At 40.5% G+C, this 22,253-nt stretch overlaps 2 protein-coding genes across 2 annotated transcripts; both read left to right on the top strand.

The window, feature by feature from the left end:
- The first annotated feature begins 622 nt into the window (after positions 1–622).
- On the top strand, positions 623–10,678 carry LOC117825654 (NACHT and WD repeat domain-containing protein 2-like). The gene is made up of 10 exons (XM_034701568.1): positions 623–683; positions 777–865; positions 1,730–1,837; positions 3,311–3,502; positions 3,862–4,003; positions 4,185–4,324; positions 4,448–4,798; positions 5,053–5,154; positions 6,599–7,358; positions 7,455–10,678. The coding sequence occupies exons 1-10, from the start codon at positions 623–625 to the stop codon at positions 10,595–10,597; spliced, it is 5,088 nt and encodes a 1,695-aa protein (XP_034557459.1). The 3' UTR covers positions 10,598–10,678.
- A 1,311-nt stretch (positions 10,679–11,989) lies between these two features.
- LOC117825789 (probable E3 ubiquitin-protein ligase HERC6) lies at positions 11,990–22,109 on the top strand. The gene is made up of 23 exons (XM_034701730.1): positions 11,990–12,254; positions 14,528–14,684; positions 14,766–14,842; positions 14,984–15,211; positions 15,545–15,636; positions 15,722–15,849; positions 15,983–16,137; positions 16,442–16,497; positions 16,635–16,726; positions 16,823–16,882; positions 16,999–17,092; positions 17,248–17,428; positions 17,719–17,870; positions 18,334–18,453; positions 18,569–18,667; positions 18,750–18,929; positions 19,024–19,164; positions 19,354–19,520; positions 19,654–19,720; positions 19,838–19,908; positions 20,100–20,283; positions 21,111–21,213; positions 21,309–22,109. The coding sequence occupies exons 1-23, from the start codon at positions 12,035–12,037 to the stop codon at positions 21,539–21,541; spliced, it is 3,057 nt and encodes a 1,018-aa protein (XP_034557621.1). The 5' UTR covers positions 11,990–12,034; the 3' UTR covers positions 21,542–22,109.
- Positions 22,110–22,253: the final 144 nt, after the last annotated feature.

Below are 22,253 nucleotides of genomic sequence, written 5' to 3'. Positions count from 1 at the left end.
GACAGCAATTGCATTCCTCCGAACTTCCAACCATGAATGCTGTATCAGTCAATCTAGAGTGATGTTCACTTTTTCTTGCTTGTTGCGACTTCAAACATGAACAGATCTCTAATGGTCTGTTTGGCCAGATACAGTGTTCATTTATTTTATATTGGCCTTTTTTTGTATTACATTATTATCCCCCCCTCATTGTTTTATCTGGAGCAGCTGCACTGCTAGTGCAACTAACAATGTGGTTGAACAACTGGCCTTCTCTCTCTCTCTTCGTAGACTATTGCCATGGTGACAATAATGAAAATAGGTGCAAAAGTCTTTCTGCATATTATTATTGGCTGTACAATAAACAAAGTTTGTATTTATTGTGTACAAATGTTAATTAATAAAAAATATTGAAAAGTTGTTTGCATGACTGAATGTCCTTTATATTTTTACATTCACATTGAGAATTTGCATGTGTGTTGAAAAGACACTCATGTCGCCAGGGGAGGGTGTGATCATGAGAACAGTAAACACTGGAGGCCAGTTTCCTGAGTGCAGCAGACGGAGGGAGAAAGGGGACTATGGCAAAGAGGAGAGGTAGAGAACATGTTGAAAGCTGTTGATTGAAGCGTATTAGGAAAACATGGACCGGACCACCTGCAGCTCTTCTTGTATCAAACTCTACCTGTGCTCCAACCCAGAAGGTATTTTGAATCTTCATTTCCCCAGAGCATCAGCTGAGTATTCTGAAATTTGACATACATAGATGTGTATTTTCTTTTGTTGGTGCTCTATAGATAGCGTGGTGGAGCGCAGAGCTTTGAGAGAGAACGTGTTCCCAAAACTTCGAGAGAACTGCAGACACACGCTGGGTCTGGATCTCAGGGTGAGTAGAAACTTTTTTTCCTACTTTGGAAAACAGAACAATAACTGATCAGAGCGCAATTCTTCAAATGTTACTTCCTTTTGACACCATATATAAAAGTTGGCTGAGGTTGTAAGCATGCATCAGTCACATGGTACGACATAAACAACTCATGTACTAACACAACTCACCTACTGACTGTCAAGAGCACCTGGTTATTGGAACAAATCTTGCTTTATTCTAAATCTGTGACAAAAATGAGATCTGAAATGCAATGATAAAACATAAAGTTATTCCTGTTCACAGTTTTTTGTCCCCTGTTTGTGTTTTTTTCCCTCTTTCCTCATCCGCTGATGAAAGAAGTTTATTTTCGTCATAGAAATAAAGCTCTCAAATCAAAAGTAGATGTCTGTATCAATCTATTTAATTTTAACTTTTATCTAATGGTTTATTTATTAATATTGTTTACATTATTTTGCTTGTAAATAAAATATACACAATGGAAACTGCTGGTGCTATCACATGTAGTAGATGTTTAGTGTGTTATTGTGGTGGGTTGGGCTGTGTGTCTTGTATCTTTTACACTTTCCCCCTGAGGCCACTCTTGTGAATGTGCGTTCAATTCTATTCAACTTTTCTTAATTAAATTTGACTGTGACGAGGATGCAACATGACGCTGTGAGCAGTGTGTTAGTGTGTTTGTTGTAGCACCAGGACATTGTGCCATCACCTCTTTTCATCAGCATGTGTGATGAAAAGGAAGGCAGGATATCACATTTCACTGAGCCGGCAGCAGGCCAATTGTGTTCTTTCACAAACCAGTCATCAACCATCTCTCTACTACTTTTATTGTATTTATTACGTTCTGAATGTGTGTGTCTGCAGGTGATCGACCCGTTTGAGTCCAGTGATCCCAGTCGTTGGCCGGATGAAAACACCAGATGGAAGCTGATTACAGAGTGCAGAGAGAGCTCTGCAGGACCATTTCTTCTGGTAAATAAATCACCGGGATTCATGAGCGTACAGTAGTGCAGGATCATGTACAGTTTCCTAGTGTTTGATAATATGCCATTAAATCATAGTTTGACCAGTGGCAGGCACTTAGACTATCAATAACACTCACTGTAAATTATACCAGAGTGGACTATCTCAGAGTTTCCAGTATTTCAAGAAAAGCTTTCTAGGGTTTTGGGGACTGTAATGTGATTTAACAAATTGAGATATGGAGTGTCATTATAGCTGTGTATGTTCAGGTTCAGTTACCAATCTACAACTGAGCTAACTGAGCTAACCAACATACTTTGTACTGTAGGGTTACAACAAATTCGACCAGCTCACCCTCAAATACCTCCAATTAAGTTCACAAGTTTAGCAGCTTGCTTTATTTCATGCAAAACATAATTTAATTTTAACCACAATTAAATTCTGACATAAAATGACACCAAAAGAATAATAACACAAGGTAGTAATGTCATTCTATTACTGTCCAAAATGCCTGACATGACTTTAAGTCAATATAATGATTGTAAGAATCAGAATTTACTGAACTTATCTTATTTTTCCATTATTGCAGCATAGTCAGGAAGTATGATATTTTAAACATTGAACATTTTCAAACCTATACTAACATCTGTCTTGTTTTTAAAGTTTTAAATGGGCTTGCCCCTCCATCATTGATCAAATGTATCAAAAAAACCCCACAACATGATAAATACTAGAGCACAAACAAGAATAGACTGTGATGTACAGAGATGTAAAAACAAATTCAGCCAAATGGTAGTGTCTGTCAGAGGCACACAGTTCTGGTACAAACCACCAGCTCACATTAGGGAGCTTGAGGACTACAGTACCATTAAAAAAACACTTAAACATTTAAAACAAACCAGTCATGTACACATGATTAATCTGTTTCCTCATTTGATGTCTGTTCCCGGGGGCTTTAGACTCCGCTTCCGTCCTGTTTTTATAATGTCACAAAAATGTAAGTTTTTTATGTAAAATTTGTTTGTAAGTCAGTTCATGTAGTGTCCTGTTAACTGTCTTGTGACATCCTGTAATTTTTAATTTTGTTGTTTTATGTTTTATGTAAGTATCTGCCTTAGGACTACGGATGAAATGTAGCTATTGTGCTAATTCCGGCATATTGACATTAATGCATACAGTTGAAAGGTTGGTTAATGTGCATTGTCCTAATCAAATAAACTCAAATGAATTAATTTTACCATTCATTACAAGTTTTTCTGATATAAAACAATTAATCATTTTTCTGACAAATCAAGTAGAATTGAGGTCCACACATTTTGGTCATTCACAGAATCTGAACATTTCTAAAAATAATAAAAGAAGGTGTCATCTTTAAGTCCAGTACATACATAAACACAAATACATGTGTACTTTTTCAGTGTTATAAATATACAATATCTAATGTGCTGCTGTTCCTTCTGCCTCCACATGGTGGTGCTTCAGGTTCTAATAGGACACCAGTATGGGACAGCCAGTCTACCCGCCCAGGTAGAGGTGTCAGAGTACCAGCTGCTGCTGCAGGAGAGCCAGCAGGCGGGTGTCAGCACCCAGGAGCTGGAGAGGGTGTATCAGAGGGACGAGAACAGCATCCCTCCCTGCTACTGCCTGAGAACTTTACACACCTGCTGCCCTCAGGTAACCACTCTGAAGCTCAGGGAACAAACTATTGATGTCTTAAATTACTGTCTAGATTAAATTAAGTAACAATCCAAACTTTCTTATTGAACGAAGAGTAGATTTTTAAGTACAGCTTCTAAGTGCAAAGTAACGATTAGTTCTCTCACTGAGTAAAATGATCTGTTTAGTGTTCTTTATGTTGTAAATATAAAATAATGCTGTTTTAAATCATGCATTTATCTGTAAGCCTTTTACTTGCATTGTGTAAGCGACTATCCTTAAGACACATCTGACTTGATAAGTAATAAATGCTTTTTAGAAACAAGTTACCACAATTCTGATGCTTTCTTAAAAGAATCAAACCTTCTTTATTAAAGCAAGCAGAGTTTAAAGAGCGAGAGGAGATTCAGACAAAGGCTAAAGAAGAAGAACTAAGGAACATGATTCAGACCACTGTGAGTCGGTGTGTCCAAAAAGGTCTCATGACCCCAGCGAGAGCCCAGAGCTACTACAGATCAGGTGAGATACACATCCCTGTGTGTGTGTGTGTGTGTGTGTGTGTGTGTGTGTGTGTGTGTGTGTGTGTGTGTGTGTGTGTGTGTGTGTGTGTGTGTGTGTGTGTGTGTGGTTGTGTGTGTGGTTGTGTGTGTGTGTTTTCTGTTGAAGTGATGTGTCACAGGGTTTTTCTGTTTCTCTCCAGCCCTTGACGCAGACCTGAGATTTGCTCTGGAGAACCGTCCTGATAGTGACATCATCAGACGCTGCCTGGTTTACATCCACAAGGTCATTAATGCTAAAGGTCAGAAGCTGGTGAGGTCAAAAAATCTGCTGCAGTTAGAGGTAAGAGCCATTCATCCCTTCCTCTTATGTATTTATGTATCTGTTGTTACTAACTGCTGGATAAACATGTAAACTCTTATCTGTTGAAAAAACTCCTCTCTTCACTTCCTCCTGTGTTTTCAGGTTCCTACATTAGAGCTAGGGTCAACCCCCTCTGATAAGCAGTTATTATCAGAGCTTTGCGACAACTTCCTCCCAGGTCTCGTCACTTCCTCTCAGCTTCTGGTCTATACCATCGCCACGGAGTGTGATCGGCGCCATGGTTACACTACAGCCAGGAGGCGGGGCTACTCTGAGTCTCTGTGCCAGCAGGTGTACTCTGACCTCTTGGGGTTGATTGACAGCGTGAAGGTGTTTGACACCAGTGAAGACATTCAGCTGGGTGATGCTTTGACCAGAGAGCAGGCTGAGCAGGAGGAGCTGTGTAACATCATGTCACGATTTTATGACATCAATCGACCAGAAGCAGAAAAGGTCAGGATGGAGGTGTTTTCAGATTATTAACAGCCTTGTGAAATTAAATCAACATGAAAGAATGACTGAGCAATAGCTGCTTAAAACAAAGTTAGCTGTTGGGCAGGCTCTGATTGATAATACTATCCAGTAATTTATTAATCAAAGTCAAACAGGTATTTTCTGATCTATTTCCCTGTGTTGTGACACTCTGATGAAACTTGATGCTAATAGTTTACACTGCATGACCAGAGTTTCCTGATCATCTCTTGCAGGTCAGAGCCTTTGTGGAGCAGAGCCACCTACAATGCCCACTAGTGGTGACAGGAGGACCGTGCACAGGGAAGACAGTTCTGCTGGCACACTGTGCTCAGCAGGTGAGTGGACAGACCTTTAACTGAAGATAACCTCCATTATCTTGACATACCTTTGATACATAAAAGCACCTGTTAGAAATGTTGATGAGTTTGGCGCACCCCTGTGGACAACGCAGGATGGTTTTCCCCTTAGCTGATCTTGTCCTGTACAAATATCTAATTATTTGGTGTGGAAAAATGTTAAAAAAGTGTCTCTTCTGACACTTACCCTGCTGCAGGGGTGACAGGCATAGAAAATAACAGCTGTAAAGAAATAATCTCCTCTTATTTGCTTTTGTAGAAGTTGAGAAAATCATTACAGGAACTTTAAGTATGAATTCAGCACATTAATTGACAAAAAAAAAAACAATTTTAATGATATCTTAATAATAAAATGCATGTTTTGAAATATAGCAGGGCTAGGGAAAACATTAACAGTTGTGTGGTATAAAGACTTGAACTTTTTCTCTTAAACACGACCCACAGAGGGTAACTGTTGTATTGTGGGAGGCAGGCAGTGTGAGTGGAAAAGAGAAAAGAACTTCAACCAGGATTTTACTTTTTCTATTGGCTCAAGTTTTATTCAGGCCAGGCTCAAACAAGAAACACACAAACATTAATGGGGAAAACTAGAAAAAAATATGACTCAAGCAGGAGCAAATACTCCTCTCACTACAGTGACCAAAAACAGAGCAGAGAGCCAACTGCTATTTCCCTAAACCTGTAATAGCAGGCTACCAAATCAGGCACGAGCTCTGAAATCACTGCCACCTCAACTCAGGTGGGCGTAACCACCTCACTAGAAAGGCTCAGTAGTTAAACAATATTAATGCACAAAAAATGAACCCTCCCAAGAGATAAACCAAGCATATTTGAGTGAGAAAGCAAATCAACAATAACCATTTTTTCATTTTACCTAAACAGAAAAACAAGTAGAGTTTTAATAAAGTTCTAATTTAAATACACAAAGTAACAAACACTGACTCCGACACCACTGATTTTAAGATCAAGACAAATGTGCACCTTCTTATTGATATGACTTTCAAAATTTATTTCAAACCAAGTCAGAGTGTGGCATTAGGCTTCATGACAGTAACAGAACAATAACACTTAGTAGTTTGTCAAATAATGATTAAAGTTATTTTTTAAAAGCAAACAACACAAAATTCAGGGATTCGAGCCTCTCATGTATCATTTCTAGTCCACTCTTATGTTTTTGGAATGTGTGATAAAAAATCAAGATGTTTGGAGAAGCGTTTTTGGGTCTGAGAAAGGGTGAATTTTTCAAGTCCTGACACTTTATTAACCAAACATTACATTAACTGATCAGGTACACAGAAAATGGCATTTATTTCTTTACCCTAATGGAAATTGCACAAGTCAGGGCCTACAGGGCTTTTCCATAATAGTACAATTTACATAGGTCCTCCTATCATGTTAAAAAGTGTTCTATTCTCCTCCTCAGATAAAGTCCTGGCTACCAGACTGTGATCCCGTCGTGATCAACTATTTTTGCAACCTGTCAATCAACCTGTCCCCAAAGCACCTGTTGTCAAGCCTGTGTCACCAGATTGCTGCTAGATATAAAAGCAGATCCTCCTCAGAGCAAAACACCAGCGACCTTGAAGATTCAAGCTGTGACCAAAACTCCAACTTCCTGACGTCAAACCTCAACCCTCATCATAAAGCCACAATAAAAGAGGATGTCTCTGACCAAGACCTTGGCACCACACCATGCCTCGATCTTTATGGCATCATTAAACCTGATATTTGTCTGTCTGAGCTTAAAGAACAACTCTCATCCTTCCTCTCCCTCATGCCTTCCACCAAACAGCCTCTAGTTCTAATCCTTGTCGGTCTGGATCGCATTGAAAACAACTTTGGACTTGAAATCATTAAAAGCCTCCCCATGCCAGCTCCTCCAAGCATCAGATTTATCTTCTCAGTGTCCTCCATCAGAACCCAAATCCTTCAGGCACTCAACCAACAAAGAGGTCCATCTTCATGTATGCCAGAGTGCAGTGAGGAGGAGTCAGGATACATTCATGTGCATCTAGGACCAGTGGACAGGAAGGAGTGTTCGAAGATGTTGGCATCACTGCTGAAAAGTTCAGGGCGGAGGGTGACGTCAGGGCAACAGGCGCTGGTGAACCAGGCGCTGGCTTCTTGTTGTCTGACAATCTACGCTCGACTCCTGAGGCAACACACCGCCCTCTGGCACTCTGGTAACCAATTAACTAAACTAACGGATGGTATCCTGAAGGATAGACTAATGACATTCTCTTACATTTTATTCCTCTCTCTTTTCTTCTCTTCATTAGATTCAGATGTCATCGAGTCGTCTCTCCCTGATGGCGTCCATTCCTCCATTTCTGCGATGCTGGATCACCTTGAGCAGAAACACGGCCACTCTATCGTGGCCCGTGCGCTCTCCTACCTCACACTCTCCAGGACTGGACTCACTGAGGCAGAGCTCGCTGATCTGCTGTCCAGCGACGACGTGGTGCCGTCTGAGAATACTCAACATTCACACTCTTCCGCTGATCAAGTTCTGCAAACTGATGTTGAGAGACTGTTGTTGGATTTGGGGGAGTTTCTAGGAAGACGGACTGTTGGCGGGTCAAAAGTTTTGTTTTGGGTAAGCAGACATTTCAAGTTGGTAGCTGCTAGGAAGTATTTTGGTTCTCCTGAACTGAAGAGAGATATTCATTCTACGATGGTGGACTATTTCAGTGGCCGATGCTCTTACAGTAATGATCAACCGCTTCTTGTAAAGCAGAAATCTTGTACCAACAATGAGAACACCAAAGTGGAAACATCCTCAGACAGTCAGCCATTCATCTTCACCTCTGGACAAGTTAACTTAAGGAAAGTTGTAGAACTGCCGTTTCACTTGCAAGAAATTAACAAATGGGAGGAGTTGGAGCATGGGCTTCTGTTGTCTTTGGGGTTTCACGAGGCTATGGTCCAAGCAGGACTTCTGAGAGACCTGGTAGCCATGTTGGAAAGTGAGCAAGGATCCTACCATTACTGTTTTTTAAAGGAAAGAGCAATCCTTGCAAGTGTTTTCAAGTCCTGTGCTTGCTTGCTGCAGAGCTCACCCCTGCAGCTGCCCACATTGATGGAGATGAGCCTTGTTCCTTATCTTGAGGTCTTTCCTGCACTTAAGCGTTATGTCAGAGCGATCAGAGAGGACAGGAAGGAAAGAGGAAGTGGACTAGGAGTAGTGCTTTGCCCCGCTCCTTCCTCAGTCCCCTCTGTTCAGTGTTTGAAGTGTGATGTAGAAACCAAAGGTGTTTCTGTTACAGGAGCAGTTGGGACAGAGTGTGGGGTTGTGGTGGAAGTCACGGATGATGGTGCGGCTTGGGTTTGGAAAGGCTCTGGGTGTGATGTAGTTAAACTATCTCTGAGGTCTGAGCAGAAGGATGTGAAGTTTGCAGGAGTGAAGAGTAGTGGTCAGTTTGTGCTGCTTTCCACACTGTGCAACAAGTTTTTCTTGTGGGATGTGGCCGGCCCACAAATGATTCTACAAGTCAAGGACACTTTGACGACAGAGTCAGGTACACAACTAACAAACAAACTTGAAGGGTTTGTTACAAGGCAGAAAAAAATGTTCATGTGGTGGGAAGATGAGACTTTTGTATGTGTGTTGGATGTGTCCAGTGACACTTTGATGCATTTCCAGTGTCAGGGCAGTGTGACCTGTTTGGTTTGCTCCTCTGATGGCGCTCACATGTACTGTGGGCAGGAGGAAGGAACAGTGTCTATATTTGACACCATGAATGGTAGTCTGCTTGGAACATGGTCAAACTCAAACAACAATGCGGTTACCTCAATAATCCCCCATGAGGATGAGTTGGAACTGGCATGTGTTGACAAGACGGGCAAAGTTACCCTGTGGGAATTGGTTGCCAAATTTGAACAACCTAGACTTGTAAAAGAGATCCGTATTGGGGGGGAATCTTGCGACATCCTCAATACAGATAACTCAGAGGGACATAACACTTTGTTGGTGTGTCACTCTCACCAGGTTACACTATGGGACACATGTGACTGGGAGCTGTGGGACCAGTTCCTTGCTCCACAGGGAAAGGCCTTCACTCAAGCTTTGCTCTCCCAGGAAGGCCACCTTTTCCTGGCTCTGTTAGACGACTGTCCCTTTGTCTTGGTGTGGAGGGTGAGCACAGGGGATTGTCTTCTCTCTTTAGAAACAAACAGGCAGCCCCACTCACTCCTCAAGACAGCCTCAGATGTGATATGTGTTGCTGATGATGGCTGCCTCACAGTGTGGGACTCTGCGATGATAGAGGCCGCAGGTTCACTCCCCAAAATGAGTTTTGGAGTTGAAGAAGTTGCAGCTGAAGGAACAGGGGACTGTTTCTACACCACTGATGGGTCAGAGGTGGTGTGGAGATGGAGGTTGAAAACAAGACTTCCTCATGCCTACTTCCTTCATGATGGTCCTGTGGAAAAACTGTGCCTTTCTCCTGATGATGTCCACCTTGTGACGCTCTCAGGAGGTGAGGTCTACACTTGGCAGACAGAGACAGGTCAAAACATTCTGCGTATCAGAGGCAGCAGAGCGACGGACATCCTGATCACCCCGAATGGTCTCTTTGGCGTGAGTATTTCTGATAGATACTTGTCCCGGGTTTGGAAGCTGTTGCATGGGAGCATTGTGTGCAGTATAAACCTGTACCTATCTGATGCAAAGGTGTCACCTGAGAACACTTTCCTTATTGGGCTTCGCCATGGAGACTTGTTAGCCGCCAGTTTGTGGACAGGCTCAATTAGCAAGCGTTTCTCCTGTGTGATGAGCTCAGAGCCTGTTGTTGCCTTCTCAACACTTTCAGAGCACCCAGACTTTGTGGTAGTATTGGCTGCCTCAGGAGCAGTATACACTTGGAAAGTAGCAGAGGAAACGGTGTATAGCCACTTTCAGCTGCCTCATACATTTCCCTGTCAGCCACAAGACTTCCAAATGTCCTCTGATGGGAGCTACGCCCTGCTGTCCGCTGAAAATGAAGCTATAAACCTTCTGGACCTATGCCAGGTAAGACTGTGCTCAATCAAGGCAGAGGGTCCAATCACCAAAGCCTGTTTGGATAAAACAGGAAGCTATGTTGCGTACATTTCCCATCCCAGGAGCCAACAGAAAGGCTGTGTCTGTTCTCTGCATGCGAGGCCTGTTCTCACAGTTGTGTGCCTGGCAGACGGGGAAAGAATGGGAAGTGTATGTCTGTGTAAGAATCCATCCACTTTGGTCGTGTGTAAGCGGCAGTTTGTGTTAGTGGGCTTTGAGGACGGGTCTGTAGGTGTTTACTCTATTTGTGATGTCATGATCAACGGTGAGGAGTCATTTGGGCGCAGGAGAAACGCAAAAGGTCAGGTAAAGCAGTGTCCCTTTGACGTAGCACCATTCAGCTGGTCACCTTTAGACACCCCCAATGTGAAATGGCCTTAGGATATTTATACGCTGTCGCTGGAATGTTTTTTTTTTAATGCATTAAAGCTGCTGTTGGTAGTTGATATAAGTCAGTTCTGAGAGATTTTGAATGTCAACACTACTCCTCCCCTCTCTTCTGTCGTAACCCCGCCCACAAAAGATCGTTGTGCGCTTTCTATGAGGAAGTTGTGGCTTCCCAGCCAATCAGGGCGACGTAGTGGGGCTGCCACTCAACCATCAGGACAGAGGGTTGGGGACTAGCTCTGATTGGTCCGTGATAACGGGAATGAGGAGAATAATAACATTGCTTGATACAAAGGCATTGGAAAACACAGAGATTTAGCCATAATCTCAAATTACTTCAATTACAGATGAGTACCGATTGGTATTATGACCTTTTCTCCAAACCCAGCTGAAAAAGTACAGTTTTTTAAAACCATTCATACCAACAGCAGCTTTAATATAGACAATAAATGTGACAGTACACATAAAAATGTGACTTATATATAAATATACTGTAAATAAAAACTATAAATTATATATATATATTCTGCATAAATAAAAATACTGCACACTTGTATTTGCTCTATTTCTGGTGATTCTAAATTGTTTCTAAGCAGAAAACAGCCCTGCCATAAAACTACAACCTTAAGTTTCATTATCACCTCATTGCACAAAAATGCAGCCAGCAGAGCACGTACTGTACATGGTTGTCACTTCTATGAAAACAAAACCTATAAACTAATTGTTTAGGCTGCAACTACAGAACAAATTGATACAAAGAAATCATCCTGGCATATGTCTGTGACATAAAATAATATATTATTGCTGCTTTATTGATTTACCCATTTCAATGTTAAAAAGTAATGACAATTTGGAATACATATAAAACTGCAAATGTCCTTGGATTACATAAATCAGAAAATAGTGGATTCATTTTGACGTTTCACAATTTGAAACATCAAAGTTAATGCCTCCTTATAATAAAACAAAAACATTACATTTAATATAATTGGAAACGGTTCACCCATAACAAAATCAACGTACTAGTTTATTAGTGTAAGTCGTTATCACATGACATGTAGTTCGTTGAACTTAAAACAACAAAATCTACTGAAAAGGCAAAGCTCTAATATTTCACATAGCTGCGGCTATTTCTATGCTGCCTTTCCTAAACCTTGGTAAGCTCGTAAATTAGGGTTCTTCATTCTATATTTTATTTGTGGTGAATTTCTCGCTTTGATCAACAAAGTAAATGAAAACAAATTATAAAATGTTTAGTATCTTAGAACAAACAGAAAACAAATTCATTAATTCGCAGAATAAGTAATGCTATTGACCAATTAAGATAGGGAAATTGAAATCTCCGACGGCACCTGAAGGCAGCATTAGATATGATAAAGTTTTACCACTGAGACCTTTAACACATCAGACCAGGTCAGTCCAGCTGTAGACATGGTGCAGCTGTACTGCTGGGGAGATGGCTCCTGCGGACAGTTTGGTCCTCAGACGGCCCTCAGCCCGGTTTCCTGGACAGTTCCCGGGGTCATCACAGACATCTGCTGCGGGGACCAGCATACTTTATTCCTCGCCGAGGATGGAGGTGTTTTATCAAGTGGACACAACTCTCAGGGACGAATCGGGCGAAAAAAATGCAAAGATGGAAGGACACCAGGTAAAGTTACAAATCTGTAATTTCTGAAAAGTGGACACAAAGAGGAATTTTTGTTTTCTCTTTTAGAACTACTTAATTTACAGGTTAAAACTGAGTATCACACCAATAACATCAAAGTAAAGTGTTGTGTGGTTTTTTAAAAGCAGAGTTTGACAGAGTTGGCTCTTTTCCACGAATCTGTAAATCAAATTTAATCTGGGGGTGATTTATTTTTATTTTTCATAGTGATAATAAAACAAGTGTAAATAGAGTCTTTCTCCCCGTTAACATCGAGATATCACGTTTCAGTTTCGTTTCTCTTCAGTCCTCCCAGAACATGAAAGTTAGAATAACTTCACTTTGACTTGTGAGGAGTTCAAGTGCAAATAGGAATTATGAGAAGTCAATGAGTGACGTATGTTGCTTGGAGGTTGCAACGAAAAGTTAGCAATCTTAAGTGGATTGATAAGAGCAAAAAAGAGATTCAGACTACAGGCAAATTACTAAAATGGTACCAAAACTTCCCAGCATTCACCCCAGAAGAGAAACTGCACCATCCTATGGTGTTTGATTTTGGGTGAGGACATTGAGATATGATATGTATGTGATGAATATAATATGTAATGAATATGGTGTGTGATTAATGTATATGTGGTGAGTGTAGTGTGTTGTGGATATATATGTAATGTATGTGTATGAATTGATGTGCTTTGGCAATAACATGTCTTTGTTCATGCCAATAAAGCAAATTGAGAGTGAGAGAGAGAAAAGGTCAATCAAATTATTGTGGTTCAAGAAGTATTTAAAGTATTAAGGTAAACATTTAATTATATCAAGTGAAAATGTAAAAACAAAACACTTAAGTTAGTAATCTGCAAAGCTACGGAAGAGGATTAGGTCCACTGGAAATAAAAAAAAATAAGGTCAAAATGATTCTTTAGAATTATTTTTCTGAGAAAAAAGTCAGATTTTAATCTCAGAATTCTGACTTTAATCTCAGAATTCTGACTTTTTACTCATAATAATAATAATAATAATAATAATAATAATAATTACTTTTTTTTAAAATTCTCTGGTGGCCCTAATCGTCTTCCCTACGAAGTAAATTGTTCATGAACGTGAAAGATTATTAAGTATGTATATTTATTAGCAGATCATTGTACCTTAAAGGCCCTGTGAGGAGTTTTGAACTGGCAGAGAAACAGACTGAAAATGATACTGATGCCTCTTTATGACCTTTAATAGCAAACAAGACCATCAGCAGCAACACTGACACCTTCTCTGTTGTAATTTTTGATGCCTGTGTGAGGGGGTAGGTGTCAGACCAGATGATGGACATCTCACTTCAGAAACAGCCTTTATTTGACTGTTTTCATGGAAAATAATCACATTGCCTGATAATGTTGACTGTTGAAGAGAACAGGATGAGGCTTTTGTTGAAAACACTACTTTTGCATGTATAGGACAAGAGATAAGAGGTATCACTTTGTCCACAAGGGGGCGCCAGAATCCATACAAAACAAAAGTTCCTCACAGCAGCTTTAAGTATTAATAAATATTCAACATTTTTTTTTTTATAACTTTATTTTTCAAGTGTGTTACACCAATGTGACATACAGTAGGGTAATCTCCTTGTACACAACAGTTACAAAGTAGACCACCTAAACAGAACAAAACAAAAGGAACAACAAAAGGAACAACAAAAGGAACAAGACAGATTAATCAAGCATACAGATTTAAAGTTTTGTACTGACAATTACACACACAAAAGATCCATACACTTTTTTTTCTATCATACTCCACCCTTTCTATTGTTCATCCCCACATGCAGTACTTCACCTGGGGTGCATAGCATGAGATAAGTTAATGGGAAAAGAATAAAAAATAACAAAAATAAAAATAATAATCACAAAGCAATCACAAATATTCAACAATTAGTTGTCACAGGGTGAGAATGAATGTATTTTTACTATATTTTACTGGTTTACTGGTTTTTAATTTAAGCTTAATGTAACTGTAGAAAAATAACCTGCCCACACATTTCAGCAGAGTCCAATAGTGTACAAAAAATACACAAAATAAGTGCTCAAACTTGAGTAGAGTTTGGGGAAAGATGACTGATTATTCCATTCCACTAAATAAGTACTTCACTGTTTCAGACATTTGATTTGGACGTTTTGAGAAGGTTTCAGATTAAAAAGTTCAGGAGGATGTTACAATCTGTTTCTTCACACTAAACATCTCAGTTGATGTCTTTCTGTTCATCTTTCTCTCTCTGTGTCGTGATTTTTAAGGTCGTGTCGAGGGGCTGGGTGATGTGGTGTCGATGGTGTGTGGACAGGATCACTCTCTGGCTCTGTGTGCATCTGGACATGTGTTCTCCTGGGGAGCCAAAGAGGACGGACAGCTGGGCATGTTACCGGGTCAACAGGGCAACAGTCACAGACCAAGGCATGAACCTGTATGCACTTATCACTGTTCATCATCAAAGCTCTTTATTTTCTAACTAGTTTTTGTCTCATCAACATGCAGTCGTGTGCCCATACCAATGCCAGTACCAGTGATTCAAGTCGCTTGTGGAAATGTTCACTCTCTGGCTCTGACTAAAGGTAAGACCACAAACATGTTCTGATTACGTTTCTGTGTGTTTGAAGCTCATTTTGACTTGAGCTGACTATGATTTCATATCATTGAGATAAAAATGTTCTTCTTGAACCTGTATTACTTACTTCCTGTTTTACACTTTCCAGGTGGAGATGTTTTCACATGGGGCCGCAACAGCTACGGTCAGCTGGGTCTAGGGAAGAACCACTTACTGCAGCACACACCTGTCCTGATAACAGCTCTGACTGGCGTAGCGGTGACACAGATTTTCGCTGGAGCAACCCACTCTTTCTTCCTCACACTGCCCGGCCTGGTGTACTGCTGTGGGGCCAACAAATCAGGCCAGCTGGGGCTCAACAGAGTGGATGAGAAAGGTACAAATACTACTCTCTTGTTCACATTCGGTAAGCAGCAGATTGTCTCAATGAGACTACTACTACATGTGTCAGTTTGCAGGACCCACAGGAGAAGGAGGTATCAGGCATTGCAGTCTTAACATTTATGCCACCATGAGGCAGTACAGGTTATTTTTTATCATCTTATAAGTAGGTGTTTGAATTTTTGTTGTTTTTGAGGGGTTTCATTTAGTGCTGAAAAAAGAAAAACTTATAACTGAACTATTGACCTTATATGTTTGTATGTTTTCATCATTTTTTCAGACACCTTTAACCACCAATCTCTTTTATTATGATCTCTCATCAACACAGGCAGGTTCAACATCTGTGTGGTACCTGCCCTCAGACCTCTGGACGTCACCTCTATCAGCTGTGGAGAGGCACACTCTGCTGTGTTAACAAAGGTACACTCACTCTGTCTAGTTGTCTTACTGTAAAGGTAAATACAGTGTAAGTATTTTTTTATGATACTATGCTGTGATTTTCCAGGATGGTAAAGTTTTCACTTTTGGAGAGGGCAGCCACGGTCAGCTCGGTCACAACTCCACTGAGAATGAAACGAAACCCAGACTGGTTGAAGGTCTGGAAGGACCCACTGCACAGGTATCATGTGGCAGGTAAATAAATCTGTTTTTAATGAGGAACTCCAAAACTGTGGTGGATTTCAATAAGGAATCATTTTCATAATTCTGAAGTTGAGAAAGCAACACATTAAGTTTTTCAATATGTTTTAAATCACTTGTTTCCCAGACGTCACACTCTGGTGTTGGGCTCTTCTGGCCACCTCTGGGCTTTTGGCAATGGGGTCAAAGGTCAAATTGGAAGTGGATGCACAGAGGACAGTCTGACTCCCACTGAGGTGAAACTTCCATGGATGACTGACAAGGAAGCAGTCGCACCCAAAGGTACGAATGTATCTGTTTGTATGTGTTTGGTGGTGTTTGGTGTGAGTAACGGTCAGACCTGTCTTTGACATTTTATGCTTTTTGTAAATATCCCATTAGACACATCAGGCTTTCTCCTCCTCTGGAACAGCATTATTAGATTATGTTTCATGTAAAGTTCCCCACATATGTGCATCATTTGGCAGTGAAACAGTGCATGGAAAGCTGTTTTTTTTTAAACTCTAAGAGATGTGTTGAGAAGATGTTATAAGACTGGATTTTAAATAACATTCCTGATTCAGTGTTGATTTTTTTTTTTGTGCAGACCTGAAAATATCTGCTGGTTGGAACACAAACTTTGCTTTCTCCTCGCCTGCACAGGTAATGTGTTCAACTGATTAAATAAATGTTACTTCAGGAAATGCGTGTTTGTATAAAACTGATATCCATCTTGATTTTCCATGTTTCAAAAATACTGTTTATTCTCTTGAGAATAAAGTTGTTTGTCTCTCTTCCAGAGCTTGGTCCAAAGACAGATAACAGGGCGCCTTGATGAGACCAAACTGCAACGTTGGTTGTCAGTGAGATCCGGCACCCCAGAGGCGAAGAGGTCTTCACTCATAATTGCTACTGTTTGTGTAACTAAAATTGTGTTATCAGTCTTGTGCATAAACTACAGCGTCCCTCTTTCTTTCTTCTTCAACAGAGAAATATGTGAAATATTTTTCACAGGTTCCAGTCTTGTTGCAAGTTTCACAAAAGCAAGGTGAGTCATTTTTCTATCAGCTATATAGCTATAAAGTGACAAAATCCGGCCTCGAACTACAAAAATCTCTTTTACTGATTTTGCTGCTGAATTCTTGTTTCGCTCTTTGTCAGCAGCTTTCCAAAAGAAGCAGGTGCTCTAACGGTGGACCTCGAGGCAGCTAGTCGAGTTTTCGATCAGCTGCTGGCCGTACCATGGATCAAACAAACAGTTAAGAACATGGATCATTGTCATTGAGATCATATGTTTATTTACACGAGGCACAACCCGCTGTCATGACTTACAAGCCCCTCACATCTTTTAAAAAAGGACAGTATACGGTGGAAACAGTGCCAAGTTATCTCATAAATCTCTGTTCTCTGCAGGTGAACCTTAAGGTCCTGTTTGACTTGTTGATGGCTTCCAAAGATGACATCAAATCACCAGAGATCATCTTGCTGCTGCTGACGTGTCCCCTTCTCCTAGAGGACTGTCATGTCATTAATACAGTGGTGCCTTTGTCTATCGTCATCTCAGATCTGAGTCAGAAGAATCGTGAAGCACTAAGTAAATAACTCCTGCTTGCTTGGTCACAGGGTTGGGGAGATTTTTGATGATTCATGTTTACTGTCAATTGTTTTAAACTAACACAGAGTTAGACTTCAAATATAACAGGGAGCCTGCAAAATATAAATAATCAAATATGTACCTATCCAATTACAAACCACTTACTAAATTGCATGGTATCTAATCAGGCATGATTGTCAGCAGTTGAAAAATCTTTAAAAAGCATGGTAGTTGTACTTGATATGTTATTATTAAATGTGCAGTATATGTTTGTTTTTGTTTTTTTGCAGAAAGTTGGTGGTCGTCCCTGACACCCGCCATGCTGACCAAGCACATCATGGTGTTCAAAAACGCCCTGGCCTTCATGCTGAAAAACGGCCTCCTGGAAACTCACAACCCAGGAGTTGGATTTCTGCTGGAGGTCCTCAAACTTCTCTACAAGGTCAGTGTTGGGTTGTGTGTAGTATCTGTGACGATGTCCAATCAGAAAGTAGATAAATGATCTATAGAAGCACATGGTGGATTGGAATTTGACCTCTTGGGGTCTAGTAAATGTAGCCTAGTGGTTAAATTGCGCGCCTATATACATCCATAACATCACCTCTCTTTCTATTTTCAAATCACATCTCAAAACACATCTTTATAAACCGTCATGTTCACTCTGATTACACCTCTTCACTGCACTTTATCTTATCCTGTTCATTTTATTTTCATTTATTATTTACACTGGATCACGTCTTGTCAATTTTATGAGCCTAATTTTTATATTGTTCTTTTTAAAACTCTGCCCTGTACAGTGACCTTGCTTGCTAAGAAAGGCACCTTTAAATAAAATGTATTACTATTATTATTGTTAGTAATATTGATTTAGAGTTATAACATTTTTTTAAATTTTGATTTTACAGGCAAACAAAGCTGGAAAGCCCTACAAAGTCCCACTGAGCACCTTTTACGTTGAGGAAATTGATGATAACGTGGATCCAATGTCCGATGTCGTTCTTTGGGCCCAGTTCTGTAGAGTGGAGGTGTGAAGATGCTGTACAATATAAATCATGTTGCAGTATTTCAGAGGAAAACCTTACTGTTTATTCTGTGTTCGGTTATTTCTGAGGTATAACTCTGTAAATCTTTCTCTTAAAGCGCGACGGAAACATACCGACAATTTTCTGCTGCTACCCGTTTGTGTTCACTCTGGTTCACAAGGTGGCAGTCTTTAACATCTGTGCAACCGTGATAAAGGTACAGTACACACATATTTGTGTTTTTGTACATAACATTAAATGTACGATCTGTTTTGAGACATTTTTTTGTCTAATAACAGAAAGGACAACAACTAGTACATCAAATGTCTGGGAGGATACCTGCTGAATTAAGTAAAGGACTTTCAGACCCTGCAGCAGCCCCGGTCTTCCAGCTGACTCTGAGACGTACTCACCTGGTGGAGGACACCTTCAGACACCTCGCTGCAGCCGACCACTGTGCCTTCCAGAAGGAGCTTTTGGTAAACACTCAATCAAAAGATTGCCCACTTTTATTTTGTTTTCTTAAGCCTTTACCTGAATTTGGTATTTTAAGAATTATTATATCCTTTCTAGGTGCTGTTTAAGGATGACAGGAAGTTAATGAATGTCAACAAAAGCGACCTCTTCTTGCACATATTTGACGAGCTGATCCAACCTGAATCTGACATGTTCATGTACAACAAGAGCGAAACTTTGCTCTGGTTCCCTTCCAAGGTAAGACCAGATCCTCAAAGAGGATATGGCATGTAGTGAACTGATTTGAAGCTCACGAGTACATAAAAGTCTGCAAATTACAGTGAAAATAAACAAGTTGTCAGAGTTTACGTCCTTTACATTTGATCGTTTCATCCCTTGAAAACTTGACCAGTTATTTTTTATGTTTGATCTTGTCCAACCAAACAGCCAAAAGTTGAGAAGAAGACTTACTTCCTCTTTGGTGTTCTGTGTGGACTGGCTCTCTACAACAACAACATCATCCACCTGCCCTTCCCGCTCGTGCTCTTCAAGAAGTTGCTTCGTGTCAAACCCTCGTTGGATGACTTGAAGGAGTTTGACCCCGTGATGGGAGAGTAAGATTTAACCAACAGCTGTTTTTTGCCACCTTATTTGACAAAAGTTAAAATGTCTTTGTTTGAGTTTTGATGTGTTTGTGACATTTTTAGGTGTCAGATGTGTCAAAGTGATGTTTTTGTGTGTCCTCAGGTCTCTGCGGTGCATTCTGGAGGACTACACACCTGATGAGGTGGACAGCCTGGAGACCACTTTCACTGTAGGTTTAACAGATCACTGAACGACTGCTAGTTTCACTTCATACTTTCACAATTGACTCTTGTTCCTGAACATTTTTCTTATGATACTCTAATCGGACTCTAATTATTCATCACAGGCGCCCTGGGATGGTGAGGAAGTTGAACTTGATCCGAAAGAACCTGGAAAACCCGTCACAGCAACAAACAAGTATGTTTACATCAAATTACTGTCCTTATGTTTTCACCAGTTCAAGAGTTACTGAGGATTTGACTTAAGGATATTTTCTGATCATTCAAATACAGATTGCACAGGTGACAAAAACAAAACAGGAATGTTAGAAATGTCAGCTCTTGGTAAAAGCTGCTCCTATAATGTTTGGATTTTTTTCTTCTGAATAGAAAACAGTTTGTGAACGCCTTTGTGGACCATGCCTTCAACAAATCAGTGGAGGGAGTGTTTAAAGAGTTCGAGAGAGGGTTCTTTAAGGTGTGTGAGCACGACGTGGTGGGCTTCTTCCAGCCAGAGGAGCTGCAGGCTGTGATGGTGGGCCAAGAAAACTATGACTGGGATGTGTTTAAGCAGGTATGCTGAAAACCTGCACAATAGTGTACAATATTCATAAACCCTTAGCTGGTCCGCTCGGCTGCATTGTATTTCCCGCATTTACAGCACACCGGCTGTGTATATCATCTCCTCCTCTCTATTCTTCATGTAATCATGTTTGTATGATAAACAGCAGCATGTATCAGCTGTAGATTAACATAACACGCTCTGAACTACTGTGGAAAAGGAAACAGAGATCATAGCGGGCCCAGAAACAGGCGACCGGCTACCAGAGAGACCACACTGCCCTCAGGCGTTTTGGCTGAGAATTGCTGCACGTCACGGACACATCAACGCAGAATTATGTAGAGCCATGTCTGCGTCAGCCCCTGCTGTGTAGGGGCGACGCAGAAGTATAAATCAGCTTTAAGTCCTCACTTGCCCTCCAAGACACCAGGTTCAGTGACTGTGGTCACTACTCAATGAAGCTTGCCAGGTGCAAAGTGAACTTTGAAAACTCCAAAATCAGCCCTGAATGTAAATGGCAACACAGTGGCAGTAGTGGCATCTTCCCCAGATATTCTCCTACCCACAACACCCAGGGAGTCATAAATCTATGGGTGGAATGGGTCTTTATCAGGCTGCACTGGCTCTCTTGTCTCCTTGTATGCCCTCTTCTGATCCAGAGACTCAGTTTATGCCTCTGATAGTGGTCTACCCAGTCACACTCCTGTTTATGCCACATTACCTATAATAGTCATTGCCTTCAATGGAGGGATGTCTGAGACACTTACCATGTGAGGCTGATTTAATTCTCTGTTGGAAGGGAGGAAAGAATTAAATGTTTATTGCATCTTTTCAATCAGAACACAGTGTATGAAGGAGACTACCATGCTGAGCATCCAAACATCATTGCCTTCTGGGAAGTGTTTGAGAAACTGACAGATGAGGAAAAGAAAAAACTCCTCTGTGAGTATGAAACATGACAGCGATGATCATCAAGGGTCAAATGTTGGATCATCATTTCATCTAACACAGTCCCTCTTCTTTTTTTCTGTTCCCAGTGTTCGTCACAGGCAGCGACCGTGTCCCTTTCCTGGGTATGGAGAGCATCAGGATGAGAGTTTCTGTCCTTCCCAATACCAACGAGATCCATCAGCCAGAGTCCCTCACCTGCCACAATCTGCTGTATCTGCCCCTCTATCAGAGGTACCCGGTCGAGGAGACGATGCAGACAAAGCTCCTCCAGGCTATCTATCACAACAGAGGCTTCAGGAAAGAAGACCCCGCAGAATAATGTCACCACGGCTTCTTTAAAAAGATAGCTATCATTTTTCAGTTAGTTCTTGTGTTCTTATGTCTTAAACCTGCCTACTGTAACTTTATTTTAGTTTTAATGCTATATAATCATATGATAAATTCAGTAATTACATTATAAAGGAACTTAAGAGCAGTGGAAGAGTATCCTTAGCTTTCTCTTATTTCATCTCAGTTTTTTAATGTTCAATGTTTTGCAAATTACCCACATTAAACACTTAAATCTTGGTCATTAAACTCTTTTAAAACCTTCTGTTTAATGTTTAGTTGATGAAGCAGCACAGCTAAGAGTTATGAATGGAAGTGTAGTCATTACTCCATCTCAACTTCACTTCTTATTGTAAGTAAATAACTCCACAGCGTTCTACTTTTTGTATCTTGAAGTATCTTGTAGCATTAAGTTCTCTCTGTTGTTCATATTGTACACCTTAAAGAAAAACGTATATATTCATGGTGTCAGAAAGAACATTTAGATTTTAGGAAGTTGATTATCTTGTACTCCTCTTTGTACCCAAACAACCTACTAAATAAAAGTATTTCACTTTAAATCTGTTGAGTTGAAAATGTGTTCATTTAAATTATGCTATTTTATTTATTTTTCTGTACACAAGCTCCATCAGTCAAAATTCTTATTTATACATCATTGATCATGTCAGTGGTTTGAAAGGTTGTGCACTTTCTGTGTACTTGAG

The sequence above is a fragment of the Notolabrus celidotus genome, chromosome 14 (genome assembly GCF_009762535.1).
Source record: "Notolabrus celidotus isolate fNotCel1 chromosome 14, fNotCel1.pri, whole genome shotgun sequence".
Classification (NCBI taxonomy): Eukaryota; Metazoa; Chordata; class Actinopteri; order Labriformes; family Labridae; genus Notolabrus; species Notolabrus celidotus.
The sequence above is the reverse complement of the archived record's forward strand: the minus strand, read 5'-3'. Positions and strand labels throughout refer to the sequence as shown.

Coding starts and splice junctions, on each gene's coding strand:
- LOC117825654 (XM_034701568.1), top strand. CDS start 623: ATGGACCGGACCACCTGCAGCTCTTCTTGTATCAAACTCTACCTGTGC. Junction 1,838..3,310: donor CTGCAGGACCATTTCTTCTG/GTAAATAAATCA, acceptor GTGGTGCTTCAG/GTTCTAATAGGACACCAGTA. Junction 3,503..3,861: donor TACACACCTGCTGCCCTCAG/GTAACCACTCTG, acceptor TCTTTATTAAAG/CAAGCAGAGTTTAAAGAGCG.
- LOC117825789 (XM_034701730.1), top strand. CDS start 12,035: ATGGTGCAGCTGTACTGCTGGGGAGATGGCTCCTGCGGACAGTTTGGT. Junction 16,138..16,441: donor GGAAGCAGTCGCACCCAAAG/GTACGAATGTAT, acceptor TTTTTTGTGCAG/ACCTGAAAATATCTGCTGGT. Junction 18,930..19,023: donor CCTTCCAGAAGGAGCTTTTG/GTAAACACTCAA, acceptor TATCCTTTCTAG/GTGCTGTTTAAGGATGACAG.